Source organism: Falco biarmicus, chromosome 7 (assembly GCF_023638135.1).
Source record: "Falco biarmicus isolate bFalBia1 chromosome 7, bFalBia1.pri, whole genome shotgun sequence".
Taxonomy (NCBI): Eukaryota; Metazoa; Chordata; class Aves; order Falconiformes; family Falconidae; genus Falco; species Falco biarmicus.
Window position 1 is genome coordinate 3,102,283 of NC_079294.1, and position 27,505 is coordinate 3,129,787.

General features: G+C 44.5%; 3 protein-coding genes across 7 annotated transcripts in view; 1 reads left to right on the top strand and 2 right to left on the bottom strand.

The window, feature by feature from the left end:
* The window catches only part of CKAP5 (cytoskeleton associated protein 5), a 54,276-nt gene extending 39,065 nt beyond the window's left edge, over positions 1-15,211 (bottom strand). Inside the window, exons 1-5 of one of the 2 annotated variants that reach the window (XM_056347693.1) lie at positions 15,104-15,211; positions 4,798-4,887; positions 4,075-4,268; positions 2,745-2,951; positions 91-262 (exon numbers count right to left, since the gene is read on the bottom strand). In XM_056347693.1, the coding sequence (XP_056203668.1) occupies positions 91-262; positions 2,745-2,951; positions 4,075-4,268; positions 4,798-4,854 (630 nt within the window). In that variant the 5' untranslated portion in view covers positions 4,855-4,887; positions 15,104-15,211. Of the gene's footprint in view, positions 1-90; positions 263-2,744; positions 2,952-4,074; positions 4,269-4,797; positions 4,891-15,103 lie in introns of those variants that run through there. The other variant, XM_056347695.1, reaches the window with a different exon arrangement.
* Positions 11,865-17,976, top strand: LOC130152380 (uncharacterized). Its single transcript, XM_056345881.1, has 5 exons — positions 11,865-11,883; positions 14,658-14,823; positions 15,189-15,387; positions 15,646-15,763; positions 17,839-17,976. Exons 1-5 carry the CDS (start codon positions 11,865-11,867, stop codon positions 17,937-17,939), a joined length of 603 nt encoding a protein of 200 aa, XP_056201856.1. The 3' UTR covers positions 17,940-17,976.
* The window catches only part of LRP4 (LDL receptor related protein 4), an 83,446-nt gene continuing 72,369 nt past the window's right edge, over positions 16,429-27,505 (bottom strand). For 2 of the 4 annotated variants that reach the window (XM_056347697.1, XM_056347696.1), the window contains exons 28-38: positions 26,819-27,122; positions 26,263-26,481; positions 25,824-25,958; positions 25,514-25,622; positions 25,041-25,185; positions 24,403-24,516; positions 23,979-24,102; positions 22,923-22,990; positions 22,204-22,291; positions 21,535-21,676; positions 16,429-19,772 (exon numbers count right to left, since the gene is read on the bottom strand). In XM_056347697.1, coding sequence (XP_056203672.1) covers positions 19,437-19,772; positions 21,535-21,676; positions 22,204-22,291; positions 22,923-22,990; positions 23,979-24,102; positions 24,403-24,516; positions 25,041-25,185; positions 25,514-25,622; positions 25,824-25,958; positions 26,263-26,481; positions 26,819-27,122 — 1,784 coding nt within the window. In that variant the 3' untranslated portion in view covers positions 16,429-19,436. The other 2 variants (XM_056347698.1, XM_056347699.1) reach the window with 2 other exon arrangements.

Sequence of the window (27,505 nt, forward strand, 5' to 3'; positions counted from 1 at the left end):
TTTAAGAACACCAAACACAACAGGAATCAGGGAAGGTGAGCATGGAAGCGTTTTCTCCAATGTGTGCATACAGAACTACTTTCTGCCCACCTGAACAGAATTTATGTTCTGCAATGGAGGCCTCAGAGCATCCCTTATCCAACGGTAGATCTCCACAGCAAGGAGTTTAGCTTCATCTCGAACCGCCTTTTCCCGAGACTCGAAGAGTTTTGGCAATACTTTAATAATTGGCTTCAGTGAGATTATTTTTGAACCAAATTCACTGAAAGTTAAAAAACACAGAATAGCATCAGAATCCAGGTAGGAACCAGAGAGTGATCCACAGATAAATAGATAATTTTTTTTTCTAAATAATCTATGAAATTATTCTAGTGCACATTTAGGGATTGTGTCATTTACTTAAATAATTATTATAGCTATTATTTTGTGAAGCTAAGCTACTGTAAAATTTGAAGAATATTTGCCCTATCATAATTACCCTCCACACCCAGCTTGGAATTACAGAAGCAGGCCTCCCTCTGAAATTACTTCAGAGCATTTAATTCAATCTGCTACTTAAATCTGTTCCCTTGCCGGGGGTGAGGGGGAAGAAGAAAGAAAAAGAAAAAAGTGTCCTTAGATCAGAATTTGTATGACCTACTTTTTTTTGTTTTTTAAAAAAAAATCAGAATAGAATCTCCTTTGTCTATCCTTGGAGACAAACTGCAGTAAAAGCATTAGCCACATTTCCACCTGTTAGACCAGATAATTATAGTGAGCCTGGGTCATCTTCACAGAAAACACACATGTTGAAATACATGCTGCTGAAAGGACACAAAACTAGTTTCCCAGCCAGTCACCCTTCCGTCAGCAGATTCTATGTGTTGTTGAACTTCATAATCTAAACTTCCTTTTTCAATCACTGCTGGGTGAAAACAAGAGAACTTTTCATACTCTTAGTAAAGTTAACTGCTATGGTTCTTAGAGTACCTTAAGTCACCACTGAAGCCTTTTTTTTTTTTATTTCAAAGCACTTCTTTTCCTTGAGAATTCTGAATTGACCTTTCCAATCACACTTTTTTATCTGTTTCCCTCCAAATCAAATGCCACATGAAAAAGCTAGTTAAAATGGCAACTCAAGAACTAAAAACTGCATGGTTCACTTCCTAAAAATTCTAGTGCTAAACATTTTATTGTTAAGCCCACTTTGATAAATACGAAGCACTAAAGTCTGCAAGAGGTTCCAGTCTTAGAGAGAACACAATTTAAATGCAGAGTATGAGTGAATGAGTTGCCCAAGATTTTTATTTTTCAACCACGACTCACAAAAGACCATATTAGGAAAAGTGCCTATGCAAATTTTCTAATTCTTATCTAATTCATGTAATATTATCCAATCCATATAACATCACAAGAACAGAAACCTTAGCACAAGATAAAAACCAACAGAAGCTAAACTACTTATGCACTCAAGCTACCCACATGGGTACAACAGACAGATTCGGGTATCAGTGCAGACACCCTGTCAAAGCACAAGACAAGTTTAGGTAGCACAGCTCAGAAGCTGAAGACAAAGGTTAAGTCAATAGGACTACGAAAGAATTTGATTTTGTCATCTCAAAGAAAATAAAGCACTGTATATAAAAAAATAGGCAGATGTGGCACATTTTATAGGTGTGGTTAGTTGAAAGATAAGAATAAGGTTATGCAGGTTTCTAATTACACTGCACTTTAAAAGGACATTTGACTAGATAAGGTTATTTAAAATAGCTAAAATACATTCTTAAATGTGGGACAGTAGTTTCACTTAGCAGAAGTATAGGTCATGTGCTAAGCCCAATGCTTTATTCTGACTTCTATTACAGAAGCCTCAATCAATTAGTTTAACAAGGGCCATCTATACACATGCCTCAGTAAGTTCTCTAAAAAAGATACCTAGCATAAGAGACTCTTCATCTACATAATACAGTTTTCACATGAACTATAGCATTCATAAAAAAGTGTTCTGTCCATTAATACTGAAATTATCTGGTTTTTGTTTTCAAAATATAATTTAATAGACAGTGAATTATATACACACCAAGTATAAGAATTTAATGAAAAGATAGTATATTTCCCTCAACTCAAAGGCAGCAAACATACTTCAAGTGGAACCAAAAGTGATGTTCCAAATCTAATCTTGAAACCAACTACTCCACCTTAATTAAATTGGATGTGATTCTTGGGAAGCATTATTAGTAGGTTGGTTTTTTTTTTTAATAAAGAAATAGTTCCATGGACAATGGAAACTTACTGTGCAATGAGCTTTTTACTTTTTTTTTTTTCTTCTAAACACATACACCATGTACCCAATTAAAGATGCTCACATCAGCGAAGAAAACAGTGGGTTTTTTAAAAAGACTACATTTTAGTTTTCCCATCAGTGATTTTATTTCAGCTGTTCAGAAGAGAAGCTCCACAGTCTGGAACAAGACACACTAATCCTGCCCGTCTTTCAGAGGTCCATTGTGAAAATGGAAGTTTGGTAAACAGTTGCCATGAACTAAAGTGATCCAGATGAGGCTCGTACAACAAAGACACCCCTCACATCTAACAAATCCCATGATGCTCTCAACTGCTGTTGTCAGAAAATATCAGTTCAGTAAAGATACATCCTATTCAACAGTAACAAGGGCCGGCTAAAGCAACAATTTAAGACTCTAAATACTGTTGGAGTGAGGGGAAAAAACCAAAAACCCCAGGAACTAAAAAAACCAAAAGCTTACCTTAATGCTTTCCTCAGTGTCTCTATACATGCTACTATGATTTTTGGGTTTTTGTTGTCCAGACCCTTCAGTAATTCTTCTTGTACTGCCTCCCCTTTCTCGATTTCTATATACATTAGACATATATCTAGACCCAGCTCTTTTGCTCTGGCTTTTGGCTGATTGAACACTTTATTTACAACTCCAGATGCTACTTCTCCTGTTGTCCTGAAAAGATGAGAAAGTGTTACTTTTGGAATGTTTAAGTGAATTAATTAGGCATTCTACACCATTACCCACAGACACAACATCCAGAACATGGATTAAAACTCAGCGAGTCCTCATACAATAGGAACTAAATTTTAAGTTAACTTTGAAGGTAACAACCTTTCGTAAGGGATCACTTCAACCTCTAGATTAATCAAAACAACTCCTGCAGACCAAGTGCTAGTCAACATGTTCCTAATACTGGACTACACCAGACAATGAATAGCAGACATTTTTTCCAAAGTGAATTCATTTATACAGTAGTTAAGGTCCAAAAATAAATGCCATTTCCTGGAATTACATCCGTTACCGTTAACTAACATACAGCACTAGTGCATGATCCTTAGCACAGAATTTCACATCTATTTCAAAGCTCTGAATCAACTAAATCATTTAAATCTCTTTTCAATCAAGGGGTTTGGAAAGTTGTTAGGTTTTTAAACAAAGCTTTGGATCTGTTTGTTTTTTAAGTAAGACACTTACTCATTTCATCAGATCACAAAGTCAGTGGATCAAAGCACTGACCTGGCCCATTAAGTGTTTTTATTTCACCCTCAGGGGTATGGGTTATTTCATGGGCTAGACAACAGTGAAATACTAATAAACATCCTGTGAAGAATCTGGCAGGTATGAAGATTCACATTGGTTAAGTTGGATGCAACAATGCATAAACATCACCACATTTTATTTCACCGATGAATTACACAAATACCTCCCTGGGAAAAAAAAAGGCTCCCTGTACATATAGATTGTTTTAGTCAAACAATAACAGGGATTCCAGTTCACAGCACCTATACCACCAAATTGCTGATTCTCTACCATTTCAGAAATTTTTACTACTGCCTTAAACAGTTTTGGTTTGGTTTTTTTTTTTTTTAACTATTGTAAGCAATTCCTTACAAGCTAACGTGCACACGGAGAAAAGCCTACCACTTAGCAATTGCTCTAGATTAGGAAAGCAATTTCTGCTCCTCAACAGTAAAGATCAGAACTGTTAGTGCCCGCTGTACAATTTATCTGCAGCCTCAGAGACACATTAAACTATTTTAACAGCCTACTAATAGGCAAGAACAGGCTTACTTACTTTCCAGCTATGTGAGCATTTTCAACATAAGCAAGCGCTGCTTCCAGTCCTTTCAACTGAGCCACTGCATTGGAGTCTGTCACAAATTTCTTGATCAATCCAAGATACTTGGACCATTCAGGACTCTTTTCATCATCTATCTTCTGGAAGAGCTTAAGGGCTTCTTCATAACCATTTAATCTAGCTTTCCACAGCTGGAAGCAGATATCAGACATTTAAATGTTATGTTAGTACAATCTTAACTTACCAATCTCAAAGTTCTTCAATCATAGTTGAAAGTGTGCTCATTAAGCTGGCATCTGCAAGATTTCTCTTCAATGACTATATGGAATAACATGCAACAGGACTAAATACTTGTTCTGCTCCTGCCAAAAATTTTCGATAAAGATGCCAGTCTTCCCCACTGCTCTTCGTAAGCTCTAACTACACCACTGATGAGTAGGTGGGAGCCCAACAATCATTTCAGCTACAAATGCGTAATTTCTCCACATGAATGAATGCACTGATCTTTGAGCATACAAGCTTACGCCATGCAAATTGTCACACTACTAATTTCTGCTTAATAAACATTATTCAGCCCCTAAATTGGCTAAAGCTGATGCAGTTTCAGATCTGTTACACACACACTGTGCAGCTGTCCAGATTACCTATGGCGTACTTAGAGTACCACCACAGAATCACCACAGCAGATACACAGCAAGCCAAACCCAAAGACACGAGTACCTTGTGTTCACATTTCTGATCAATGGGCAGTTTCATCCATTCACTGTCGTCCCCCATTGTAATTCAGGTTTTCTCTAATTACAGTAATTCCTGTGGAGATAAGGACAAGTTAGAACACAGGAAAATACATGTCAGGTGCAACCTGCAACATATTGCTACTTAAAAAAACCTCTACAAGGACAATTCTGTACCAAACCTTACTGCTGGTGTGCAACCCAAACTCAAAATTACATTTAGATATGCACTATTAAGACTAGACCACTATTTTGTTAGCCCTGGAAAGCTATCAGAAGCCATTAAAAATTAGAGAGCAGTGCAATTTGTCGTATTTCAGATACTAGAAGTCTCAATCTGTGAAAGTTTTATTAAACCTGGATGGCATGCAGAATATAATCTCATCTAAGCTTGAGGAAGAACATACTATGATTAAGGCGCTAAAACAAAGGGAGTACCCACCAACACTAGAAAACTGACTTACTGACACATGCTTTGAGCAACAGGTGCCATGAATCAGTGTCAAAAATAATTGGATGCTGGTGTAAGGACAGCCATTTAAAAAACTTTACAAACGGCACTACTGAAATGAACACTACCATGAGAGGAACAAAACCCATTTTTGCAAGCTGGCCACTTTATGCCCTAATTCTAATGTACCCAGTGTCAGCAACTGTCAACAAGAGATCAATGTCGTACCACACGACCAGCTGAAATCCTTACTCATTCAAGTTTCCAAGCATTTTCCTCCTCCTGCCGTTCCCTTTTTATTAAAATAGCAATACTGAGCATTAGGGTACAAGAGATGGGACCTCAGGCTCAACGTCCATATCAGACATATTGCACAACTAACCCGACTGCTCAGAGAATAATGAGAGAACACACCTAATGCAGGGAGATCAGCAAAATGAAAATAGCAGAAGCAGTGATGAGGGTTCCCAACATCATTTACACAAACAAAATCAAACCAGAGAAGGAGTAACACATTCCAGCACACCAGCTCAAATGCACAAAGATGATCAAAATTCTAAAAACTGGCCAGCATATACAACAATATATCACTAAAAGCATATCAACGCACAACATCAGCAGAATATTCCTCATGCAAATTCAGCCCATGCCAGCAAAGCTACGTACTTTAAAACCTACAAAGTATTTCACCTACTGGACAGAGGTTCCCTGCAGAAAATAAACCTCTAGAATCAGGAGCATAATTTCACTGAGGGAAGTTAATATAAGCAGGCTCTCCAAAGCCACCTGTCAGCCACACAAGACTAACATACAGCTAACTCGATAGCAGTATTAGGCTAGCTGCGGTCCACAATAACAAGTGTTTTTCTTCCTTCCTGGATTAGTCAGAAGATACCCCCAAAAATAACACACATCCCCCCCAAATAATACAAATAAATAAACAATACAAATAAAAACAAACAAGTAAAAAGCCCTCAGACCCCCACCAGCCACAAACACCCCCCCCACACCAAACTACGCTAAGCTTAGCTTAAGTATTTATAAATTCATACGGATGTTAATATTGCTCTTACTAGAATTGCATAAACCTACTAATTTGCCCAATGGCAATAAAACAAAAGTCAATGTTAGGACAGAAGTTGACTATGCATAGAAACAAGTGCATCCAGGCATTATTATGGTTTGTCCTTCTCATTTCTCAAACAGTGATGTGGGTATTTTTTTCTTGACATCAGCACAGTTGCACAGCAGTACTGAGAAGTTTGCTTTTTAAGCAAAAAAAAAAAAAAAAAGGCAAAAAAAAATTGTTGCGAGAGCCAATGACAAAGACTTAATTAACCCGCAGAACTATAAGCCAAGGAGAATGAAGGGATCGCTCAACTCGTTATGTAAGAAATTATAAGTACACAGAAGCGAGGCTACCTAAAGCTCACGCTACTGAACCGTTTAATTCTGGGACATTATCTTTTTAAATGTACAACTTAAAAAAGCTGGAAAAAAAGCTCTGGTCATACCATTCCTCCATGTCAGGAACTGATAAGAAAAAAGGTACTGTGATCTAAAAGCTACAATGAAAATAAAACTCAAGCTTTAAAATCCCATACCCAAACCAAACAATTTTAAGAGGTCAATAAGGCAAGTAAGTTACTACACCTTTTTGCATCAAAGCCCCACCAGCTTTTTGTTATGAATCTTGCCTTCATCTCTTTAAACACTTCTCTCCACAGCATTCTTTTTCACTGCCCAAACCTCTCATTTGTTCTCTCATCCCCTCTTTCAGCCTACTGAAGGAGAGGGTTCAAAATTAAATGCAAATCAGTCTCCTGATTCAATTTCAATGCATTTTACCTATTTAAAAAACAAAAACAAACAAGCAGCACACACCCAAACAAACAAACAAAACAAGCCACCCCACATGCAAAAGCAAGATGCTCACGGCAAACATGGAGGTGGGGAGTAAAACTGTATCTAGCCCTATGATTTTGATGATTTCTCTCCAAAGGCAAAAATGAAACTACATTCACATTAAAAAGTTCTCCAACAGCTCACCCAGCAAAGGCTGCAGGAACGCCCTAGCGTGAATGCAGTTATAGCAGACTTTCTTCTGTCATTCAGGTCAGTTCTGTAGCCAAGCACCATCAGGAAGGATGCAGCTCTACCAGTACAAGCTGTGTTTGTGTTTGGAATACCCTCAACATCCCATTGTAGAAATAACGGGACACTTCCCCAGTGCGGATGCCGATGAGATAAATAGGTACAGTGGTCTCTTCCCAAACTCATGCATGCCTTTGCCAAGAATAAGCAGCATGAACTTAATAGGAAATAGGTAGTTCCGAATCTTGCTCAGGAACTTGGAGGTAATGCAAGTTCTTACCTGTCTATATCATTTTGTTTAAGAAAGCACAAGGAACCAATGTAAAGACAACAGTTATTCACAAAGAGAACAGAAAAATAAACAAAGCACTAGTGCACCTGCCAGCAGCAGAAACACCAGAAGAAAGAGTTAGAAATCTGTCAGCAGCACAAACTTTCTACTTCAACAATAAAAAGAAACATTTATTTCTCTCCAGAAACCTGCTCTTCCAAGGAAAATCTTACTGTAGGACAGCGACTACCTCACTACAATCCTAAAACCAGCTCAAGCCCTAAAGTCACAAGCAACTCTTATAAAGGCCTGTCCATTGCAAGGCTGACACTGATGTACAAGTATTTTTACCCTTGCACATATACAACAGTTCATTGCTACAAAATGCAGCCTCTTGCTTGTACACTCTAATGGTACCATAAAGAATCTAGAAGAACAGGATCTAGGATTTCCCTTCCCAACATCACGATGTATTCAGCTTGGGGGGGGAACACATGTAACGGGACAGACACAGGGACAGGAGACAGATGACCATAAAACTGTGAATTTTCTCGCTCATTTTTCCCCCCACTCGGTTTAAGTCATTTCCCCTACTATTTTTAGTCTTTAGCATCTACAATAGTTACTTCAATTATAAAATGGGTTAAGTTGCCTTCTGTGCTGAATCTGGCACCTAAAAATAGTGATAAAATTATGTTCTCCCCTCCCCCAATAAACTGTTCTAAAGGGATTTGCAAGTTATCAGAAAGTATTCCTCTGTCACAGAGAGAGAGCTCCTTCTTAAACATCCCATCTTTCCAGCTTCATCACTGCTCACGCCTGTCCTAATGCCAAGATCTTGTACTGTCTACATCTTACTAGAATAAAAGACTGTTGTTTCTCCCTTCAATTAAGTCACTGGGTTCTGTGTGTTAATAGACTATCCTGTATTTTACAAAACACTTTTTTTTTTAAAGAAAATAAATATCTGCAAAGACACGTAAACCTCTAGCCATGACTTCTCAACATCCAAATAGCAAGTAGCATCATTATACAATAATGCAGTTAAATTATGTTATTACTAGTAAAGTTGCAGCAATGAAGTGTTTGACCTACATAGCTTTCTTGCTACCACAACTCAGAACAAACAGATTTCAGTCTTCCAGTAACACTATTCATTTTGGCGGCATCCAGAAAACAAGACCTCTGAAGTGAGTGAACGACCGAAGTAAGTTTTGTGCAAGAGATTTATTATTAACCTGGTCAATACAACATTTCCAAAAGCAGGTCAGCGGACGGATCTGCAATGGAGACAAATAACAAATCCTCCCTGACAGTTCTGGGCAAGACAAGTTCTTATATTATGGAGCAGTGACAAAAATACCATCAAGGAAAGAATAGGGTGTCTTTCAAAGGAAGACCATTCAAAAGCACAAAAATATTTACAAGGCACCACAAATGCAAGAATTTCAAGTGTAAAAGTGAGAATTCCCCACTGAATAGAAGTAAGTTCAGGAAACAAATTTATCAACACATGAAAAGATTATGGGGAAGTGTCAATACATGAAAGTTTGGATTAACCACGCACTGCTCTGAAGAGCTCCTACTCAGCTTCTAAATAAACACTTTCTCTGCTACAATTTTTGAGGGCTGAACAGCATCAACCTTATAGCTTTGTAGTATGGGGTACTGCTAAATAAAATCCTTTCATTGTGAACATCTTGAGATGGAAGCGTTTTATTTTGAAGCATACATTTATCATCTATCACTGTATTTTATTATTAAGTTTCAGCTTTCAGACTCTTCACTACAGAAAATGTGCAATGGCAAACTAGGAAGCCATTTTATGCTAAACAAAAACAGGATTTGTTGATGCTGATTGCCCACTTCTGCCTACTCACTTCCACCCATGGAAGATCACCATGGCACAAGAACAGCACCAAGCATTTTGGTATTTCAAAAGCTTCCCAAAAACTTTAAAGAGTAAGTTCTGAGAAAGCAAGACAGACCTTTTAAACAGAAAATTCTGTTTGAAATGTTCCTATATAGTAGGGCACGTACTTGGAGAGCGTATAGCTGTATGTCATGTTTCAGATTATACTAGACTTCTCAGTAGACAGTTCTCTGTCAGGGCAGCCCACAGTTTTCCTAGCAGAAAGAATTTTAATTTGTTTAATGGCAGTTTTGGGTCATATTTTCTCTGTGGCTCTGAAAAGATAAATTTTCACTGTCTTAGAAGTTTAGCCCAGCCTGGTTTTGGTATTTGCCAGCTAAATCTTCTCATTAGATACAACGTAAAGTAGATCACAAAAAAGGTCGAAAAATTAAATTAACCATAAGATAGTTAAATTTGTATTTTAAACCACACCTAGACACACTGGGTATTTTGAAGAGCACACAAACTTAAGAGCTATAGCCAGTCAGCTAGGTAACGCAATTGCTTTAGTTAAGTTCCACATAATTAAAAGGAAAATTGAAGTCCAGATAATAATCCTGAACTACAGATACCTGCAAAAGCAGCAAAGAGTCAGAAGAACTTTCAGACTGTAAACGTGCTTTCCAGCTTCAGGCTGCATTATCTTTTGATGACAGGCAAAAGAACATTAGAGAGGGTAAAAAAAAATCCACAGAAGATAATTTGCTGCTTAGGCAATAAAAATTTATTAGGATTTTAAAGGCTGGCATTTTCAATTAAAACATTAATTAGAAGTTGCAAGATACACAGACTCTTGAAAAAAAGAAAGCAAGACCTCAGAATAATGAAAAGAAATTGGAGAAACACATGCTAAAAAGGAATTGGCTTGCAGGTTGCAGAGTAGATGGCAGCTGAGAGAAGCTACTGCTTCAGCAGCAATGAAATGGCATTCAAGAGCAGGCAGCATTGCATTCTCTCATGCCTGCTCCAGCTCACACGTCCTAACTAAAGTCAGTGACATCTTAATAGCACAAATGGGAAGTTATCAATACAGGAGATAAATACTTCATTTTTCTGGAAAAATATGTTTTAATACACGGTCTCTGAATATAACTGAGGTCATTCTTTTCCATGCACCTAAAAGTCAGAGAACACAGAATAAACTGACCTTCTGCTACAGCCAAGAGCAAAAGCAACTTCTTACTGCATGGGTAAGCCTGGAGCTATGCCAGTCCTACAGAGCAGAGAGGGGCAAGAGGGAAAAGGGCAACCCGCAGGCAAGTTTGTGTGCACTGACATAATTCTAAAGGTGGGTGGCTGGAAAGAGACAGCTGTGGTGCTTGGGGACACGGGTTGGGGTGGGCTGGTCACTGCTGGGGTAATGGTTGGGCTCGATGATCTCAAAGGGCTTTGCCAACCCCAGTGATGCTATGGTTCTATGTCGGTGGGGCTGTGCTTATTAGCTGCAGGCTCCCCCATCCCTCAAGGTGTTTACAAAGCTTGGGCACGGAAAGCCTCGTGTGCTGTTCTTTAAAAAGACAGCCTGAACGGCTGGTAAAGGCAAGCTCGGGCACAGACATCACACCCCAGGCCCGACCAGCCGCCCCCCTCTCCTCCCCCACGGCAGGGACCCCGCCAGCAGGCAGCACGGCCCTCGGCCCCCGCCCCTTCCAGAAGGGCACCCTCCGCTCCTGCCCACCGCCGCCCCCGCCCGCAGAGCTGGGCCCGGCAGCAGGCCGCGGCCCGGAGCCCGGCGCCGCCCGCCCGGCATTGTTCCCGCCCGCCGCCCCCCCGGGCCCGGGCCCGGACCCGGGCCCCGCTCCGCCGGCCACTCACCCCGAGAGCTCCGGGCCGGCGCGGCGGCGGGCGGGGAGCGGCGGGCGCGAGCGGCGGGGCGGGCCGGGCCGGGCACAGCCCCTCCCGCCGGCGGGCGGGGCTCGGGGCGCCGCGGCCGCACCTGGGCGGGGGGCGGCCGCGCCGGGGCCAGACAAAGGCGGGCAGGGCAGCGCCGGGCTGCCGGCCCCCCGCAGGGCCACCGGGCAGGGCCACCGGAGCGCGGCGGCCGGCCAGCGGCTCGGCCCCGGTGCTCTCCCGCGGCCGGCAGCCCGGTTACCGCTGGGGCAGGGCCGGCTGCGGCCAGCCCGGAGGACACCGTCACCCCGGGCCGCCAGCAGCGCCCGGCCGGCGGGGCGAGGGCCGCGGGAGCCGCCCGCGGAGGTGGGGGTGCGCCAGGCCACGGCCGCAGCGGTGCTGTACTGCCAGGCGCCAGTGCCGGGACGCTGATTCATCGCCCGTCCCTCTGCCCACCGCCTGACGTTTTGGGAGGCTTCTTCTACAGTGACAATGGCAGTTGAAGACGCCGGTATGGTGGAAACTGGGTGTCACTAGTTTCCTCCCGAGAAGAGCACCAAGCCGTATGATGCAAGGCTCTGTTTCTCCAGCCATCTTTTTAGCTAGCTGAAGAAAGAAACCTTTTCCAGGCACTGCAGCACCAGCCACACTCCCCACTGAACAACCCTCCAAGTTACTTGTTCCCCATCTCACCACCCCTTCTGACAGGGAGGCACAGGCATGCACAACGCTTTTGACACCCGACATCACGGCAACCCAGCTGTCAGAGACCCCCTCAACAACGCACCCTGTCAGGTCAAGAGACTCCTTGTTCAAACAAGCCACAGCAACGCTGCCGGTGTGAGGCAATGTTTAATTTAACACAAGGGTACAAGGCTTCCCCGTGTCACGCTTCAGAACTCCGCCCCTACAAGGTGAACCGCTGGAACACTACAACAAAGCATCAGTAACACCCTACTGATATCAGTCCTGGACTACGTTGTCTCACAAGCAAAAAAACAACCGTTCTCTTACTGATGCAAATGGCTTTAATGCCATCCTACTCTGGCAGATGCTTCACAAACCATTTACATTAATAGTTTACAAACAAATTAGCAATACAAGTTTATACATTTCTTTTAAAAGCCAGAAAAGGACTTGCGGCTGGTACCATGGAACACAGGATAGATAGGAAGGAGGGGGTGAGGGGAGGAAAGTACCAGATGATCACTGACCACGATTTTGAAAACATTTAATTAAAAGGTTTACAAGTATTTACACCTCTCAAGGGTCCTTCCAGTCATACATCCTACACAACAAAATCTTCCAAATCAGATACTTAAAATTGACAGTCAGTCATCTCTACTCAACAAAACATTCAGAGCACTTTCTAATTGTACATACTGTTCAAGATGTAAGGAAGTGATCTATAAAAAGGGGCAAACCAGAGGTGTTACAGTTTCTGGGTGACACAATCATGGTAGCAAGAAAAAGAAAACCACTGACCGAAAGAGCTTACAACAGGCCAGGTGAATTTCAGCTGTAAATTTCTCACCTAACACACACAGCAATGCACAAGAGAAACAACATTTAAGGTGACGCTGGAAGTCAGGTTTTCTGAGCTATTAAATGGAATGTGACCTTACTGTTTTAACAGACATCAGTGTGATATTACCAGCCCCACCATGGCAGAGCAGGTTTTCAGAAGCACAGGCCCAGATTACATAACTGGCCCATACCTGGGAAAGGACAAGAGCCAGCATGGAAGTCAAGTCAAACAAAACACAAGTCACACACATACAGAGAATCAGCAATCACATCTCATCACCATGCATTCACTTCTTTACATTACGAGTATCAAACAAGTCTCACATCAGTACAGATTTAAAGCAGTCTGACTAACTCTCATTTCCAGGTTTCATTTATTTTTGTGCAGGTGTCACATAAATAATTTATTCCATAGCAGGCTCCCTGCCAACATTCTCAACTTTTTATTTTCAAGAATTATCTACAATTTGTTTATAACCACTGTACTTGAAAGCCGTTTTTTGTTGATTCTGCTCTATAACTGGCTTGATTGTTGCTTAAAAAGTTTAACCCTATTGCAACTCTTGAAGGCAGGAGAAGGAAAAAAAGAAGGTGCATCTGTAAGTTTTAGATGAGGGAAAGCTACCAAACCCACAAAGTTGGAAGAAAGGCCAAGCCTAAGGCAAGGAAGTCAAACCTAATTCTAATTTTTGCACAACCAACTGATCTGATACTGGACACCAAAAAGTCAAGATTGCAAGAGTAATTTCTACCTATTCATTCTTCTTTCTGACTTGACCCTATCACAAAGTGTTATTAAAAGATTTTTACAAGTTAGAATACTTCAATATTTGAAACTCTCAGCATTTGTAAATATGCATCTTCACGGTTTCAAATTAATAGATTTGTTCACTGAAAGTCTACAGCAATACTTTCTCTGATACACAACTGATAAGGAACGTCTCCCACAGCTGGTAGTCCAACATCCCAACAACTACGCATCCCCTGCTCATTTGCAGAGGGCAACCTTAACAGCACTGTAGTTTAGCAGAAGTACTGCAAGATGCAACACTAAACACAAAATATAGGGGCAAAAAAAGGAAAAATACAGGATAATTTAGATAGATGGTACACAACAAACACAAATCAGTTAGAAAACTGTAGCAAATGATGTTGTAATTATTTTTTTTTTTTTTTTTAGTTTTGTTTTTAGAACATAGTGCAGGTCAGCTTAAGCTGCACAGAAGTTTAATTTCTCAGTCTCTGCTACACAGAGCTTTGGGTCTCTCACTGACCGAAGTCCAAGCTCAAGAGGAAAAACACCCTACATGCTGACCTGAAAGCTACTGTCTTAGGAAGAATCACAAGACAGACTCAAGAACAGAATCAAATGAAAAGGGGAGGGAATGAGGGACACCACGACGACATGGGACCCACATTCCTGTCCAGACTCTCTTCACATACAGTAAAGAAATTTCAACAGGAATGCTGAATCCCTAGTGCAGAACCCTGGAGATGCAAGACTAACACCTGCACCCAACAACAGAGCTATAAAAATGGAGATGAGCTCATACCTTTTGCTTTAAGATTATACCCACCTCAGGGAATATTTTCCTCAGATCATTTTAGAGGGGAAACCAATCCTACACCCAGCCTCCCGAAACGCTGGCTCGGGGGACAGAGAACCCCAGGCCCGTATGTCCCCCCAGGAGGATTAGGAAGGGGATGGGCTCGGCTCCCACGCCGGCCATGAGGCCCACCCTGCCGGCCGCCTCCCAGGCAAGGCCCCAGCAGCTCCCAAACGCGCCTGGGCCCACAGTGATGACACGAAGGAGGCGACCGAGGCGGCGCAGCCCGGGCCGCAGCTCCCTGCAGGCCCCGGCCCCCCCCGCTCCGCGGGCGGCCTAAACGATCGGCGCCCCTTAAGCTTCTACAGCGTGGCGTGGTACAGGCCGCGGCCTCCCACCGGTGGCGGTCGCGGCCCCCGCAGGCACAGCAGCGGCTCCGGGCGAAGCCCACGACCACCGGTCGCTCCGGTGAAGGGCTGTCAGCACCGCTCGGCACCGTGCCGCCGCCCAGTCCCCAGGTGAGACGGGGGAGGCTCAGGCCCAGCGGCGGGGGGGAGGCCCAACCCACCACCCCCCGCAGCAGGCCGGAGAGCCACAGCGGGCAGGGGAAGCTGGCCAGGCCCCCACCACGGAAGGGACAACGTCGGCGACTCTTACCTAAGCCCCCGCGGGTCGGGTGCGGTGAGCGTCCAGCCGCTCCTCAGCGGGGTTTGAAATCACTAACACCGCCCGCACCTCCCAGTGTCCTCAGTGCGCATTGGTCGGCGCCGGCCCCACCCACGCCCGCAAACGCGCACTTCATTGGTCCGTTTGAATCCGGCAGCGACGATGCGTGCTCTGCGCGCTCCTCTATCCCCTGTTCCCCTGAGGCAGCCGCACCGGGTCGCCGTGCCGCAGCCACGGGCCGGGCCGAGTCGAGGGAGACGGCCGCCGCGGCTTCGGTAAGGACGGCTGTAGGGCTCGCTGCGCCCGGAGCAGCGCCTGGTGCCGGCAGCGCGGGGCTGAGGCGCTGCGTGAGGCCCGAGGCAGCTGTGCTGGGCCCGGCTCCGAGGGGGCTGCGTTCAGCTTTGGGTAAGATCCCGTTACAGGGGAATGGGCTTTCTCTTTAGTATCTTTAATAGGATTAAGTGAGTTTGCAACAGTAACTGTGTATGGTTTGATGTACGGCGTGTTTTACTTCCTTTGTTTCTTCATTTCAGCCGAAGCAAGCAAAGGGAAAATTCCTAGGGGTAATGGGAGCACAAGACCAGGGGCAGCAGAGCGCCACCGACACGTCTGTAATCAATCCTACGGTGCCATCTCTCCCCACCACACTGTGTAAGCATCCTTTTTAAAAAAAAACCCCTGAGGTGATTATGTTTTGGCCTGAACTCAGTGGAATCACTTTTGCACTGTGCTTCAACTGTGAAGTTAGCTTTATTCCAGCTTCGGTGTTCTAGGTACTCCTTTCAGTAGGGAAGGGTAGAACAGGGTGTATGATCAACACCAGTACTGTAGTGTCGGTTATCACCAAATGTTTCATTCATTATTCAGCTTTTTGTGTTATTTAAACCCTCGGTTTTAATAAAATGCAACAGAACATTGAACAAAACCCCTTACAGAAAAAACAGCTCTTCAGAGCTTTGTTTTCCATTGGGCAGAGGCTTGAGACCAGTACAGTCCCAATACTTTCCAAAAAGAGGAACTTCAGCTGTTGCACTATTAAAAGTGTAACAAAAAGGCAAAAAAGCAAGGTGGGGGATTATGTGTGTACAGGAATCTGCAAAAGTGCATGAGTGTGGATATTTGGTCCTTGATTCAAAGCTGTAGCGGCAGAGGCGTGTCTTAGGATCAGATTATTGAAAGAACCCAGATCTGCTCCCACCTTCTTGTCCCTCTCAAATGAAGCAAAGTTGACGTTCTGTGCGAAGATGGCTGGGAGCCTCTCTTTCAAAGAAGAGTTCAAATAGCATGCATGAGTCACAACCAAAAGCCAGGCAGAATGGTTAAGAAAAGCTAAATTTATATTAAATTATCATCAACCCCTAAAATACTGAACACAGTGGTTAAATAACTCCAGAAAGTCCAATGTCTCCAGTAAGTAACGTTAAAACCATTACACAGGAACACACGGAAATCACTGACGTTAGCTCGGGACAGACAGGAGAGAGGTTTACTTTTTACATAGTAAATCAGTGCTCAAGAGATCATCCTCCAGTAGCCTTTCTACATTCTTAACATCCTAAGTGCAACGAGGGTCTTCTCTTCCCCAGAATGGGGAACCATGATGCACTCCCTAGGCAGCATCTCATTGGGGCTGTCTAGGAAAAAGAAACTAATTTCGGCCCACCTCCCTGGTAGAGGAGAGGCTGTGGGACATAGTGTTGCTCCTTTTCACTGTAATCATTTGAAGAAGGTTTTGAATGGTGGTTAGGCTGGAGTGTGCAGGGTCCCTCCTAAGAAGCAGCAGAGAATATTTATTAAGGTGGAGATCACAAGCACCATGTGTTGTTGAAAAGACTGACTGGGTTTTCCTTTCCATTCTGCACTTGTGACTGGGACAGCAATTATTTTGACAGGCTGACTGAACCTCAAGCGACAGGTCTGGGCAGTTGTTTTTCCCTTCACCCCTGTCCCACCTCAGGATTTTGGTGCACACTCACATAAGCTATTGGGGAAAAAATAAACAAAACCAAACAAAATACAAACAAACCCTGTTCTCCTAGAAGTTGAAGCCTTCCTCCCCATCCACCCACTCACTCCCCGCACTGATGCCCTGGCCCCAACATGTGGTTTCTGTTCAAATTGATTCTTCTGCCTACGCTCGAGCCCGCTGGTGCTGTCCCTGCATGAGGTGGCTTAGACAGGCAAAATCCATGTCAGTGAAAACACACTCCTTTCTCAGTTCCCAGTTGAGTCCACACCTCAATCCAAAAGTGCCTCTCTGCCCAACAAGAACAATGCTTCCCAGGCTGGAGTCAATCAAATAAATAATTAAATAAAAATCTAATTTTTTTTTTAAAAAAAATCCCTCTGGGAGTAGGGAAGAGTCCCACATTAGCAGAGGGAAATTTCCAAGCCTTAGGTCCAGTTCGTTTTCCACAGGAACATACACCAGTCAGCCCAATGGTGCAGAGTTTCAAGCCACCCAGCCAGGTCAAAGCTGCAACCTTCCCCTTTCCGCAAAGCTACCTCTGCTGTGAAAGTGCAGCCAACCTGCTGGCAACTGTCATGTTTTCCAGGAGTAGTAGGACTGTCAGTCTATGAACACAGTTAAAGCAGAGTAGAATGGATTTTCCTTTTTTTTTTTCTTTGTCTTCTTACCAACTGGAAAAGTATCGCATGGGAGGCACACCCTCCCCACGCCTCTAAGCCATACCCGTAGCATAAGCTTTGCTCTCTTTACACCACAGGTGGGAATGTACTTGACCTCTTACCAGGAGATAAAGAGGTTACAGAGTCTGCCATGAGAAATTCTTCAGCGGAAAGTTCTGCTTCCAAGTATCTGATTTGACACTTAATGTTTTACTGTGATAGTATCCATATGACTTGAGGGGTTAATATAAATTTCATTTTTGAAGAAAAATCAAGAGGTATTTAACTTTTTTTCCCCTCTGAACGGATGACAAGAGAAGTCAAGAGAATATGAAAAGGTGGCAATGGTCCTTGGGAGCATGCAGGCCCCAGCTCTGGATCCTGCTGGGGTGTAACTGCAAGGGTAGGGTTACACCCCCTAGAAGGTAAAGGCCTTGGAAGCCAGAGAACAACTGAAGCTTGTGTGGCTGATGGGACAAATGGGTTTGCAAGGAGAGCTATTTAGTGGTAACAGAAGAGCTTAAAGTGCAATTCTATCTGATAAACAGCAATTTAAAATGGCCCTTACAGCTCCGTGATTATTGTCACTTATTCTAGGTCAAATGGGCTCAGCCTAGTAATAAAGCAGTTCCTAACCAGCAGCATTGAGCATTCCCCTGGGAAAGACTCGACCTAGGAATTCTCTCTTTTCCCTCATTACGGTAATCAAAGGTCCTAAAGGCCATGAGAATTGGGACCTTACAGAATTGGGACTAGTGGGGACTCAGCAAATTTTCTTCTTTTTTTATATATCAATTATGCAAAGGCAAGAGCAGAATTTAGGTCTTGCTGAGGTCCATTTTCTCCCATTAGCTCTGCAGAGTGGAGAACAATACCAATCTCCTCTTTCCTCAAGTTCAGCACTCTGACTCCATTACCCACAGGGAGCAGTTCTGAAGGGGCCATTTCCTAACTCTTGTTTTTCCAGAGTAGAAACATGTTTTAACAGGAAAGGGGAGAACAGGAGCAGTGTCCACTGCCAGCAACAGACACAGTGCTCCAATCTGAGCATTCCTTGAAGTTTTTACTAGCTGATGGGAAAGTGAGCAGTGATGCTTTCATGAAGCGAGTCATGGCAACTGTGGTTACCCTCTTTATGCCCTCAGAAGGTGACCTGATGCTATGTCAATGTCCCCTTGAGCCCCAAAAAGCATAGTCCATCCATTCCGAGACCTCTCTCAAGTCTGAGACCCCTCAACACAAAGCCTCAAAGAGTGCTGCTAGTGCTGGAATGACATGGGGAACTTCTGTGACCAGGAGCTAGCAATGAGGCAGCTCTGCTCTCTTCATGGGCACTGACGATGAGCTGGACGGCACAAGACTTGCCAGGGAACACAGAACCTGAACCAGATTCAGGCCAGAGGAGTCACTGCAAAAGTTAACGTGGCAGCTTCCAGGAAAAGGGAACATATAAATAAACCACAGACAGTGAAAATGAGCCAAAAGGGTCTCTGGGTTCCAACCCACCCATCCTCCCTCTCCAACCACAACAGCACAGCTGCCCAAGCTCCCTGCTGAAAGGCAGTCGCAGTCTCTGGGCCCCTCGCAAGAGAGGCTGGTCTCTGGGCCCTTCCTTGCCTAGCAGGCAGAGTCCTGTCTTTTTTTGTGCAGAGCAGAGGCTAGGGAGGGTACGAGCATTTCCAAAGTCACGTGTACTTTAGACCTCGCTCTCCATGGAGGGCTTGCGTTGGTGTTTCCAGCCTGTGTCTGGGAGTGAGCCACGCCGTTCCGGAGTGGCTGCTGCTGTGTTAACACTGCTGCATTCAGACTGTTCTTCCTGTAGCAGCTGCTCAGTTTCGGTGTCATCCAGTGAACCAGAACTAGCCTGGATAGAGACCGTGTCTGTCTTCATGCAGACGTGGTCCCGGAGGATCCCACCTCGGGAGCTCCGAATCTGCTTAAGATCATCCCACTCGGAATCATCACTGGATAAAAGGCATATCCCCTCCACAATCTTGATCTTCTCCTTGGTGTAGCTGTGGTCAGGACCAGTCTAGGGAACAGACAGATGAATGAAAAAAACAATACATCTATGGAAAAATATGGCAAAGAGCAAAGCAGAGCTGGAACACAGACAGCGAAGCAGACAAAAGGCTGGACCTCCATGTAAACGGCCACTGGCTTTGACTTTTACAGCAGCAGAACCCATTCCAAGTTTCCCTTCAGTTCTTCACCACCCTCAGAGGAATCCTCCCTGCATGAGCTCTCATTCCAAACTCCAGGAGCCTTCAAATCATAGAAGGGGAATGAGGATGAGCTGGGCTCTTCTAATTCAACTATATATATTCCCTGACAGCAGGGACTAAGAACAACACTGAGCCTAAAAAGGAAGAGAAAAAAACGCACAGAATGGGAAGCAGGAACAGCCAAAGGACTTCATGGTAAGAGTAGACAGGGCATCTATTCTAGGTCTGTAATATCTTTCTAACTGAGTCATTCCAGATTTGCCTCTCAGCTGGAATACCACCGTTAAGTCCGAATCTCACAGTGATACAGGGGAAGGAGATTATAGGGAAACAATGGAAATGATCAGAGGCTAAAGGGACCACACTGAGATTACAGCAGTGAAATCTGTCTAACTTGGCTGAGACAAACAAGGAGCATTTGAACACCTGATCCGCCCCTGAAGAGAAAGTGGAGGGGGCGGGGAAATATGTATCTGGGTATATCTAGGAGCAGGAGAATTAAGAGAAAAGTGGAAAGGATTTAGACTCCCAGATAAATAATCCTGGTTTATTCTTAGTAGGTAAGGCTAAAATGGCAGGAAAGTTTGGGAAATCTGTTGGATAGTACCTTTGAAAAACAAAGTCAGGAAAAAATCTCCTCTGCCTAAAAGTCTTGCTGTGATCCCTGCTAAGCGATCTAACAGATTATCATGCACACTCCTACAGAAATGACCTTTTTCAAATCTCACATACCAAGTATGAGTAGCCAAAGCCAAAACCAAAGGATCTGCCACAGAAAGTTACCTATACCTTCTTGACAGACCGTAGAGCTGGTTTACAGACATAAAAGCAGGGGGGAAAACCAAGGAAGAGCAATTAGTATGGGACAGTGCTTGAGCCACACAACAGAGCTTGAGTGAGGGAGGCAGGATCAAACACATAGAGCAGTGATACCTGACGTGAGGATGTGGACGGAAATCAGAAGAGGGAAGATGAGAAGCTATCTGAGTGATAAGAAAGCTTCTGAGGAGAAAACAGAGGAGAAACTAAGCGCTGCAAGATATCATATTAGACACTCTCCACCCTGTGTGCCACAGGGTGGACCTCTGCAGGGCCTTTAAAATGCTCCGTTTAAAAAGGGTTCCACTTCTCTCCCTATCCCACCCCTTCCAGGCAGTGCACAGCCAGGAGCCACCTTCTCATTACCAAACCACTTCTGGCTGCCTGGTTCTCCCAGTGACTGTCCAAAGCAACCTTGGTTCAGCAGTCCCTAACCAGGACTGTCTCCAGGGAAGACAATTGCCTTTGACTCCTGTACTTCGAGGGCCAGCAGCCAGTACGAATGAAATACAAGACACTGTGGGAGCGGGGAAGAAGCAGGAAGCTAGCAACAGGTCTAATTCGCAACAGCTCACTGGGGAAGAAGTGCTGCTGGCTGATCTCCACAGGAGCCCGAGCAAGTCACTGAAGCCATCCTCCTATGTCCTAGAAGTAAATGCTGACAAGTTGCAACATTTCCCCTGTACTAAGGCCTGCAACACCCAACAGCAGCTTGAGCTGGGCTCCTATATCCTTAGCAGCAGCTCTTACCTCTTTCTTATAGCACAACTGGTTGTACATGGTCGGTTTGGGAATCGCTTCAATCTTCACCTCCTGGGTAGATGTCCGATAGGAGGGATTACTGTAGGTTAGGTTCCCCAAGCCAGGGTCCGTGAACTTGGACTTATTATGCCTAAAAGGAGAGAGCTGTCAGAAAAGACACAGGGCCCTCCTGCCAGGACTCAAAAGTTCCTGAGTGCTCAGCAAGTGGAAAGCTCCAGCCATCTTCACTGCCCCTTCAGAGAGAGAATGCTGGCCTCACCTGGCTTGTCAGCTGTCAGCACATTCACTAGCTACCAGCACAGCAAGGCGCTGCCACGTAACCACTAAAGCGATACTGGCAGTAACTGGTGAAGCTCTCTGGCAAAAAGCACATGAGCTCACACATGTACTAAGAGAGGAATTTTCTCACATTCCTGCCCATAACTCCCAAGCTCTCTGCAGAAAATTTAGCCAGTAAGGTTTCCAATAATAGATTTGCATGCCCAACACTTCAAAGGCACAGGACTCAAGCCTTGCAAATAAAGTCATCCAGCACTGCTTCCAATGGAGAACAAAGGGATTATAAATGACAGTAAGGATGAAGTGCTTTCAGGAGCCTTCTTCTCCAACCCTAGATTTTACTATTGGCCAGGAGATGGGGGGAAAACGATCACTTACCTATATACAATTAAAGCAGCAATGAGTAGCAAAATAAACAAGATGCTGAGAAGACCTCCAATAATGTAGCTGACATGCAGTCCTTCTCCTGAAAGTGAACAGCAAGGGTAGTTTATGCACTTGCCTTAACTTCCACTAGATAATGCTGACCTCAGTGTAACACCTAAGACAGTGGTTTTACACCATACGCAAGTCTGTAAAGTAACATGTCAGCACACCGAGGTTTAGCAGAGTGTTTGGTTTGGCTTCATATGAAACCAGACATCTGATAACCCTCCCTCCCACCCAGGCCCCAGCAAACCAAGGAGCATCAAGATCTTCGTAACAGGGTTGGATAAAGACGAGTTAAACCCCCTTGCTGACAGGTTAACCCTGCAGTGGGAAAGAATTACCCTAGTCAACCATTCCTCAACTAAACACAAAGAGGATGGTGAAAAAGAGTATCATTAATGGGAAGAGCCTAGTGGATGAGGTGTGGGACGAAAGAAAACAGAACTATTCTTCAGACCAAAGTGCCATTTGGAAAAGTCCCTGTAGAGGCTAATGAATGTGTATGACTGTTGTTCATGCTTAGACACACCTTGCTCTGCTCAGAGGGCACTTGAGTAATTCAAGTCTGAGTTTCAGAAGTTTGAGTTTCAAACACTATGGACTGGAATGCCCTGGGCATATATGGAGGAACAACCCTGGTGGAGAAGGGTTAAAAAAAAGGAACTCACCCATGGTTGCCAACACTGCCTCATTGGCATGGGTACACAAGCCTCGTCTAGCATCTTTGTCAGAGCAGCTGAATGACAGAAAGACAGTTAGTTAGTAAAAGTAGTATCAACACTATCAAAAGACAGGATGGGACAGGCTAGCACCAATATTCCTTCTGTTTCCAGTTCAATAATGGGAGCCTTCCCTTCTCTTCTTCAGTATCCTCTATCCAGAGGAGAAAGGACCATATACACGTGCATATAGGTGCATGTGCGTGTATATATATCAGTTATAGGTCTGCAACATCTTTATATCCAAGGCATTCTAGAGTTACCTCTCAGGTATATAGGTGTGTACATTTATCTATCAGAATACACTCAGCATCAGTGCTGAATTAAAAATCAGAACATTCTAGAGTCAGCACAAAGATCTTTCTGTCCAATATATCGTACTCAACAAAAGTGGAAGTTTTGCCTTGTAAATAACCCAGCCATATATTATAGAACATACTCTTTTGCTGGGCAGTAGGAATAGCAGGCTGTAGGAAATTAGCAGAAAAAACGTCTCTTAACTACCTGCGTTATAACTTAAATGTGAAAGCTGCAAAGGTTCTGTTCTGCCCCAAACAAGCTATCCCTTTGTGGCCAGGCCAGAACCACTTCCTCAGATGTTTGGGTCAGGTCTGACATATCCCAGTGAATTAAAGCAACAGACTCCTCTATCCTCCTCTCAGACATAAGTTCTCAAAATTAGGAGTTTAAAAAAAAAAAAAATCAATCAAATGAATGACACTGTCTCAGGAGGATTTTACCACTTCAGCACAGTCAGCCTAGACACACATTTCAATAGAACAGACAGAAAGATCTCTGCACCTCTTTCTTGCCAGCTCAAGAGTATTCTGCATTCTTTGCCAGAATGGCTTCCCCCGTTAAGAACATGAAGTCTGGAGCTGGAATAGCCTCCTGTGGCTAAGGAGAGGTACATCTAGAAGACGACAGCCAGAGGGGGCTTGCATGTTGCACCTTGCACAAGCTGTGACTTTCACACCCCAATTCCAAGAGAACAAGAGCACTTACTTTCCTTTCATTGCTTCCAGAGATGTGAGAGGTTTGGTCGTTGAGGTACCTACTCTGCCAGGTGGTGTCTGACTTCTCTCACTTACACTGGTGGGTTCAGGACCAAGGGGCACCACACCAGGAACTAGAACAACAGAGAAAAAAAAGCAGGACCTCAACTTTGTGGGACAGAGAAACAAGTCTGGTAAGCTACGGAGAGTTTCTGGAGTGGCCTACAGGAGCAGCTTTCCCATCTCAAACCCAGTCTGTCAGCAGAAAGGACAGAAGGCAGCTCCATTGCTCACAACCCCCTTACTACCAGTATACGACTAAGTTTTTATACACTGGGCGGCTTCAGATGCTTGGGTTGCCACTGCCACAGTATAAGTAGTGGCAGTGGCTCACCTACGGAAGCTACTACCCAAGTGACACTCAGTGAACTCACCAGTAGAACAGGGCCGCCCATCTGGTTCATCCGGACACGCGCAGACGAAGTCAGAAGCCCTGGCGAAGCAGAGGTGAGTGCAGCCTCCATTGTTCACTCCGCAGGCATTAGTACCTGGAAGGAACAAGCAATTTTCTAAATGAGTTGCAGATGACCAGGTAGGAGCTCAGAGCAACAGTCTTTTTTCCTGCTCAGCCAGAGATACTTCCTAGAAGTCCACCAAGTTACTACACTCTGGCATGTGTCCTTCATCTGACTGCTGAGAACATGATCGCAACGGCCAGATGCTGGTAGGATTAGGGCAGTCTTGAAAGGAAACCACTGGACATCATCAGACAGAAGCCCAGCCAACACAGCTGCAGGGATTAAGAAACGAAAAACTCACATTCCTCTGTTTTAACACAATGTCACATGAACAACACATAAAGTGACATTCGCTAATCAAAGCTGTAACAGAACACCATTAAGATGTATTTGACTGTCACAGGCAGACAAGGAATGTGCCCAGGGAAGACACATTAACAGTCTGAGTACAAGAAAGGATGCCAACCTCACTTGACATCTACAGCAGCACAGTGGTTCCAGTGTTCTTTTTGTTTACAATCAGCATTTGCCTGAATCAAGGTCCTCCTGCTTACCTGTCTGTCTCTGAGGGGAAACTACAATGATATCCATCAGTCCCTCAACGTTGGCCAGGACAGTCTCTTTGTTCCGCCCAGAGTATTTATCCACTCTCTGGATAGATTTGGTTTGCCAGTCAGTCCAGTATATCCACCTATCCTGCTGCTCGGGGAGACAGACAAGAAAAATCACAGCCATTAGCACGTTTAACCACATAGACACAGGATAGCCATAAAAACCACGTCCCAGTGGCATAAGGCCCCAAACAAAGGCCTTTTCAACTCCTTCCCCTTCTTTATGATAAGAAAGGTGACTGTCTACACCCCACAGCAGTTCAGACAAATTTCTTTTGTTAGCTCCACGGAAGAGTTAAGTACTACACCTTCAGCCATCTTGGCTTCCCCAGACTGTTACAATTCCGTGTCCCCAGGCTCCACTGTCCAAACTCACCAACGCACCAGGGAGAACAGCGGCAGCAGGAAAATCTTACCTGTGTCAGAGCAAAGGGATGTGACACCTGGCTGACCAACACTTGCCGTAGCTTCCCATTGAGATCACAACTCTCTATGCGATCAAGATGTGCATCCACCCAGTAAATCCTGGAGGAACAGAGAAAGAGGTGAGCTTCCATCTGTACAATCCCTCCTTAGTTTGTAGTCATTCGCTAGCAAAGATGGATTGAATAAAAAAACCCGCAAACCCAAACCTACAATGCTACTCCAATAAACCAAGCTAAGAAGGCTAAAAAAATTCGTTACATCCCTTAACCCTATACCAGTGTAAGAAAATCTTTCACTGACCTCCTGGTGTCATAATCCAAAGTCAATCCATTGGGCCATCCTAGGTCAGTGTTAATCAGGATTTTACGTTCAGAGCCATCCAAGTTTGCCCGTTCAATTTTAGCAATGTGACCCCAATCTGTCCAGAAGAGGTACCTGAAGAGATAAAAGGCAAGCGTAAGAAGGAAAGAACATTTCATTTAGTCTAATGAAAGTTTTAGTTATAAACTGCCAGATTCTTCAGGCTCTGAAAAAGATCACATGGTCTGTAGCTTGCTTCTCCCAGCTATCTGCTCAACCTCAAATTCACTGTCTACCCAATTACATCCATACTCAGAGGGAGCCCCTTGCTGGTACCTGCAGTTTCACAGGGCACATCTCTTCTTCCTCCCACAACCTCCTCTTCCAGCCCGCCTCTGCACAGCCCTTCTTCCCTGCCCCACCAATACCCCATACCTACCCCTTCTTGGGAAAGACAGCAATGGCTCGGGGCTCATCCAGGCTGTTATTGATCAGCACCTTCCTGGAGCTTCCATCCAGTCTAGCTACTTCTATGGTATTGCGTCCTGTGTCTGTCCAGTAGAGGTTTCTGGCAACCCAGTCCACGGCCAGGCCGTCCGTAGTCTTCAGACCCTGACCAATAACAGTTTCCATGTTGCTGCCATTCAGATCAGACCGCCTGGATGGAAATCAGTGACAAATGGCAGTGAGGAACAAGTAGCTCCCAGAAAGCCTTCACACGTCCACGTGTGAGCCCCATCAACCACAGACCCACTTCATACTGCTATCTCCCTACTACCTTTTTCCCCGTAGTCTCCAGCAGGTTAAACACACCTTCAGCGTTTAGTTCAGTGATACACGTGGTGTTGTGTACCAAAGACAAGGTGTAAGCAGCGGTGTTTTACCAGCATCTCAGTCTCCCCAACTTACTGGCACACTCCATAGCTCACTGTGACACAACCAGCACAAGTAGGTGGGTGACCTGGGCACTGGCCAAGCAGATGACTTGCACCCACCTGATAACATCAAGAAATACATCCGTGTAGTAAATCTTGCCATCCACACTATCATAGTCCAGAGAAATGACATTGTTCAGCTCAGGGACAGGTATGTGCACATCTGTGTGGTCACTGGTGTCCAGCGAGATACGACGGATGGAAGCACGGCTAGAGAAAAGTAGGTAGGTCTCTGGAGAAGAGTCACACGTCTGCTCATCTCTCTTCAGCTGGATGCCGGTGGGGCAGGCACAGGAGAAGCCAGTGGGGTGAGGCAAGCAAAGATGGGAGCAGCCACCATTACGAACACCACATTTATTGAAGCCTTTAGAAATAGGGAAAGTATAGTTTAAGGATCCCACAAGACCAAAGCTTTATTCTAAAGGCTACATACATGCACAACTTGCTAGCAGCTGAGCTCATCCTTATCATCCCAGGCTTGCTGGAAACCTAAAGCCCTTCATAAAGAGACTGCCCCCGTCCCCTCCAGAATTCATGGTGAGTATGGGCATGGTTGGGCAAGGAGAACGGGAAGGTACAGAAGAAGGGGGAGCATTAGAAGGAAAACCTTGACCTGCATTCCTTGCTAATCATAGTTTTCTCACGGAAAAAGGAACAGCCAAATGCTGATAGATTCACACAGCTTCAGTTTAGCTTGATTATTGCTGCAAATGGTAATGCTGACAGAAAGATCCAACCCTGTGGGGA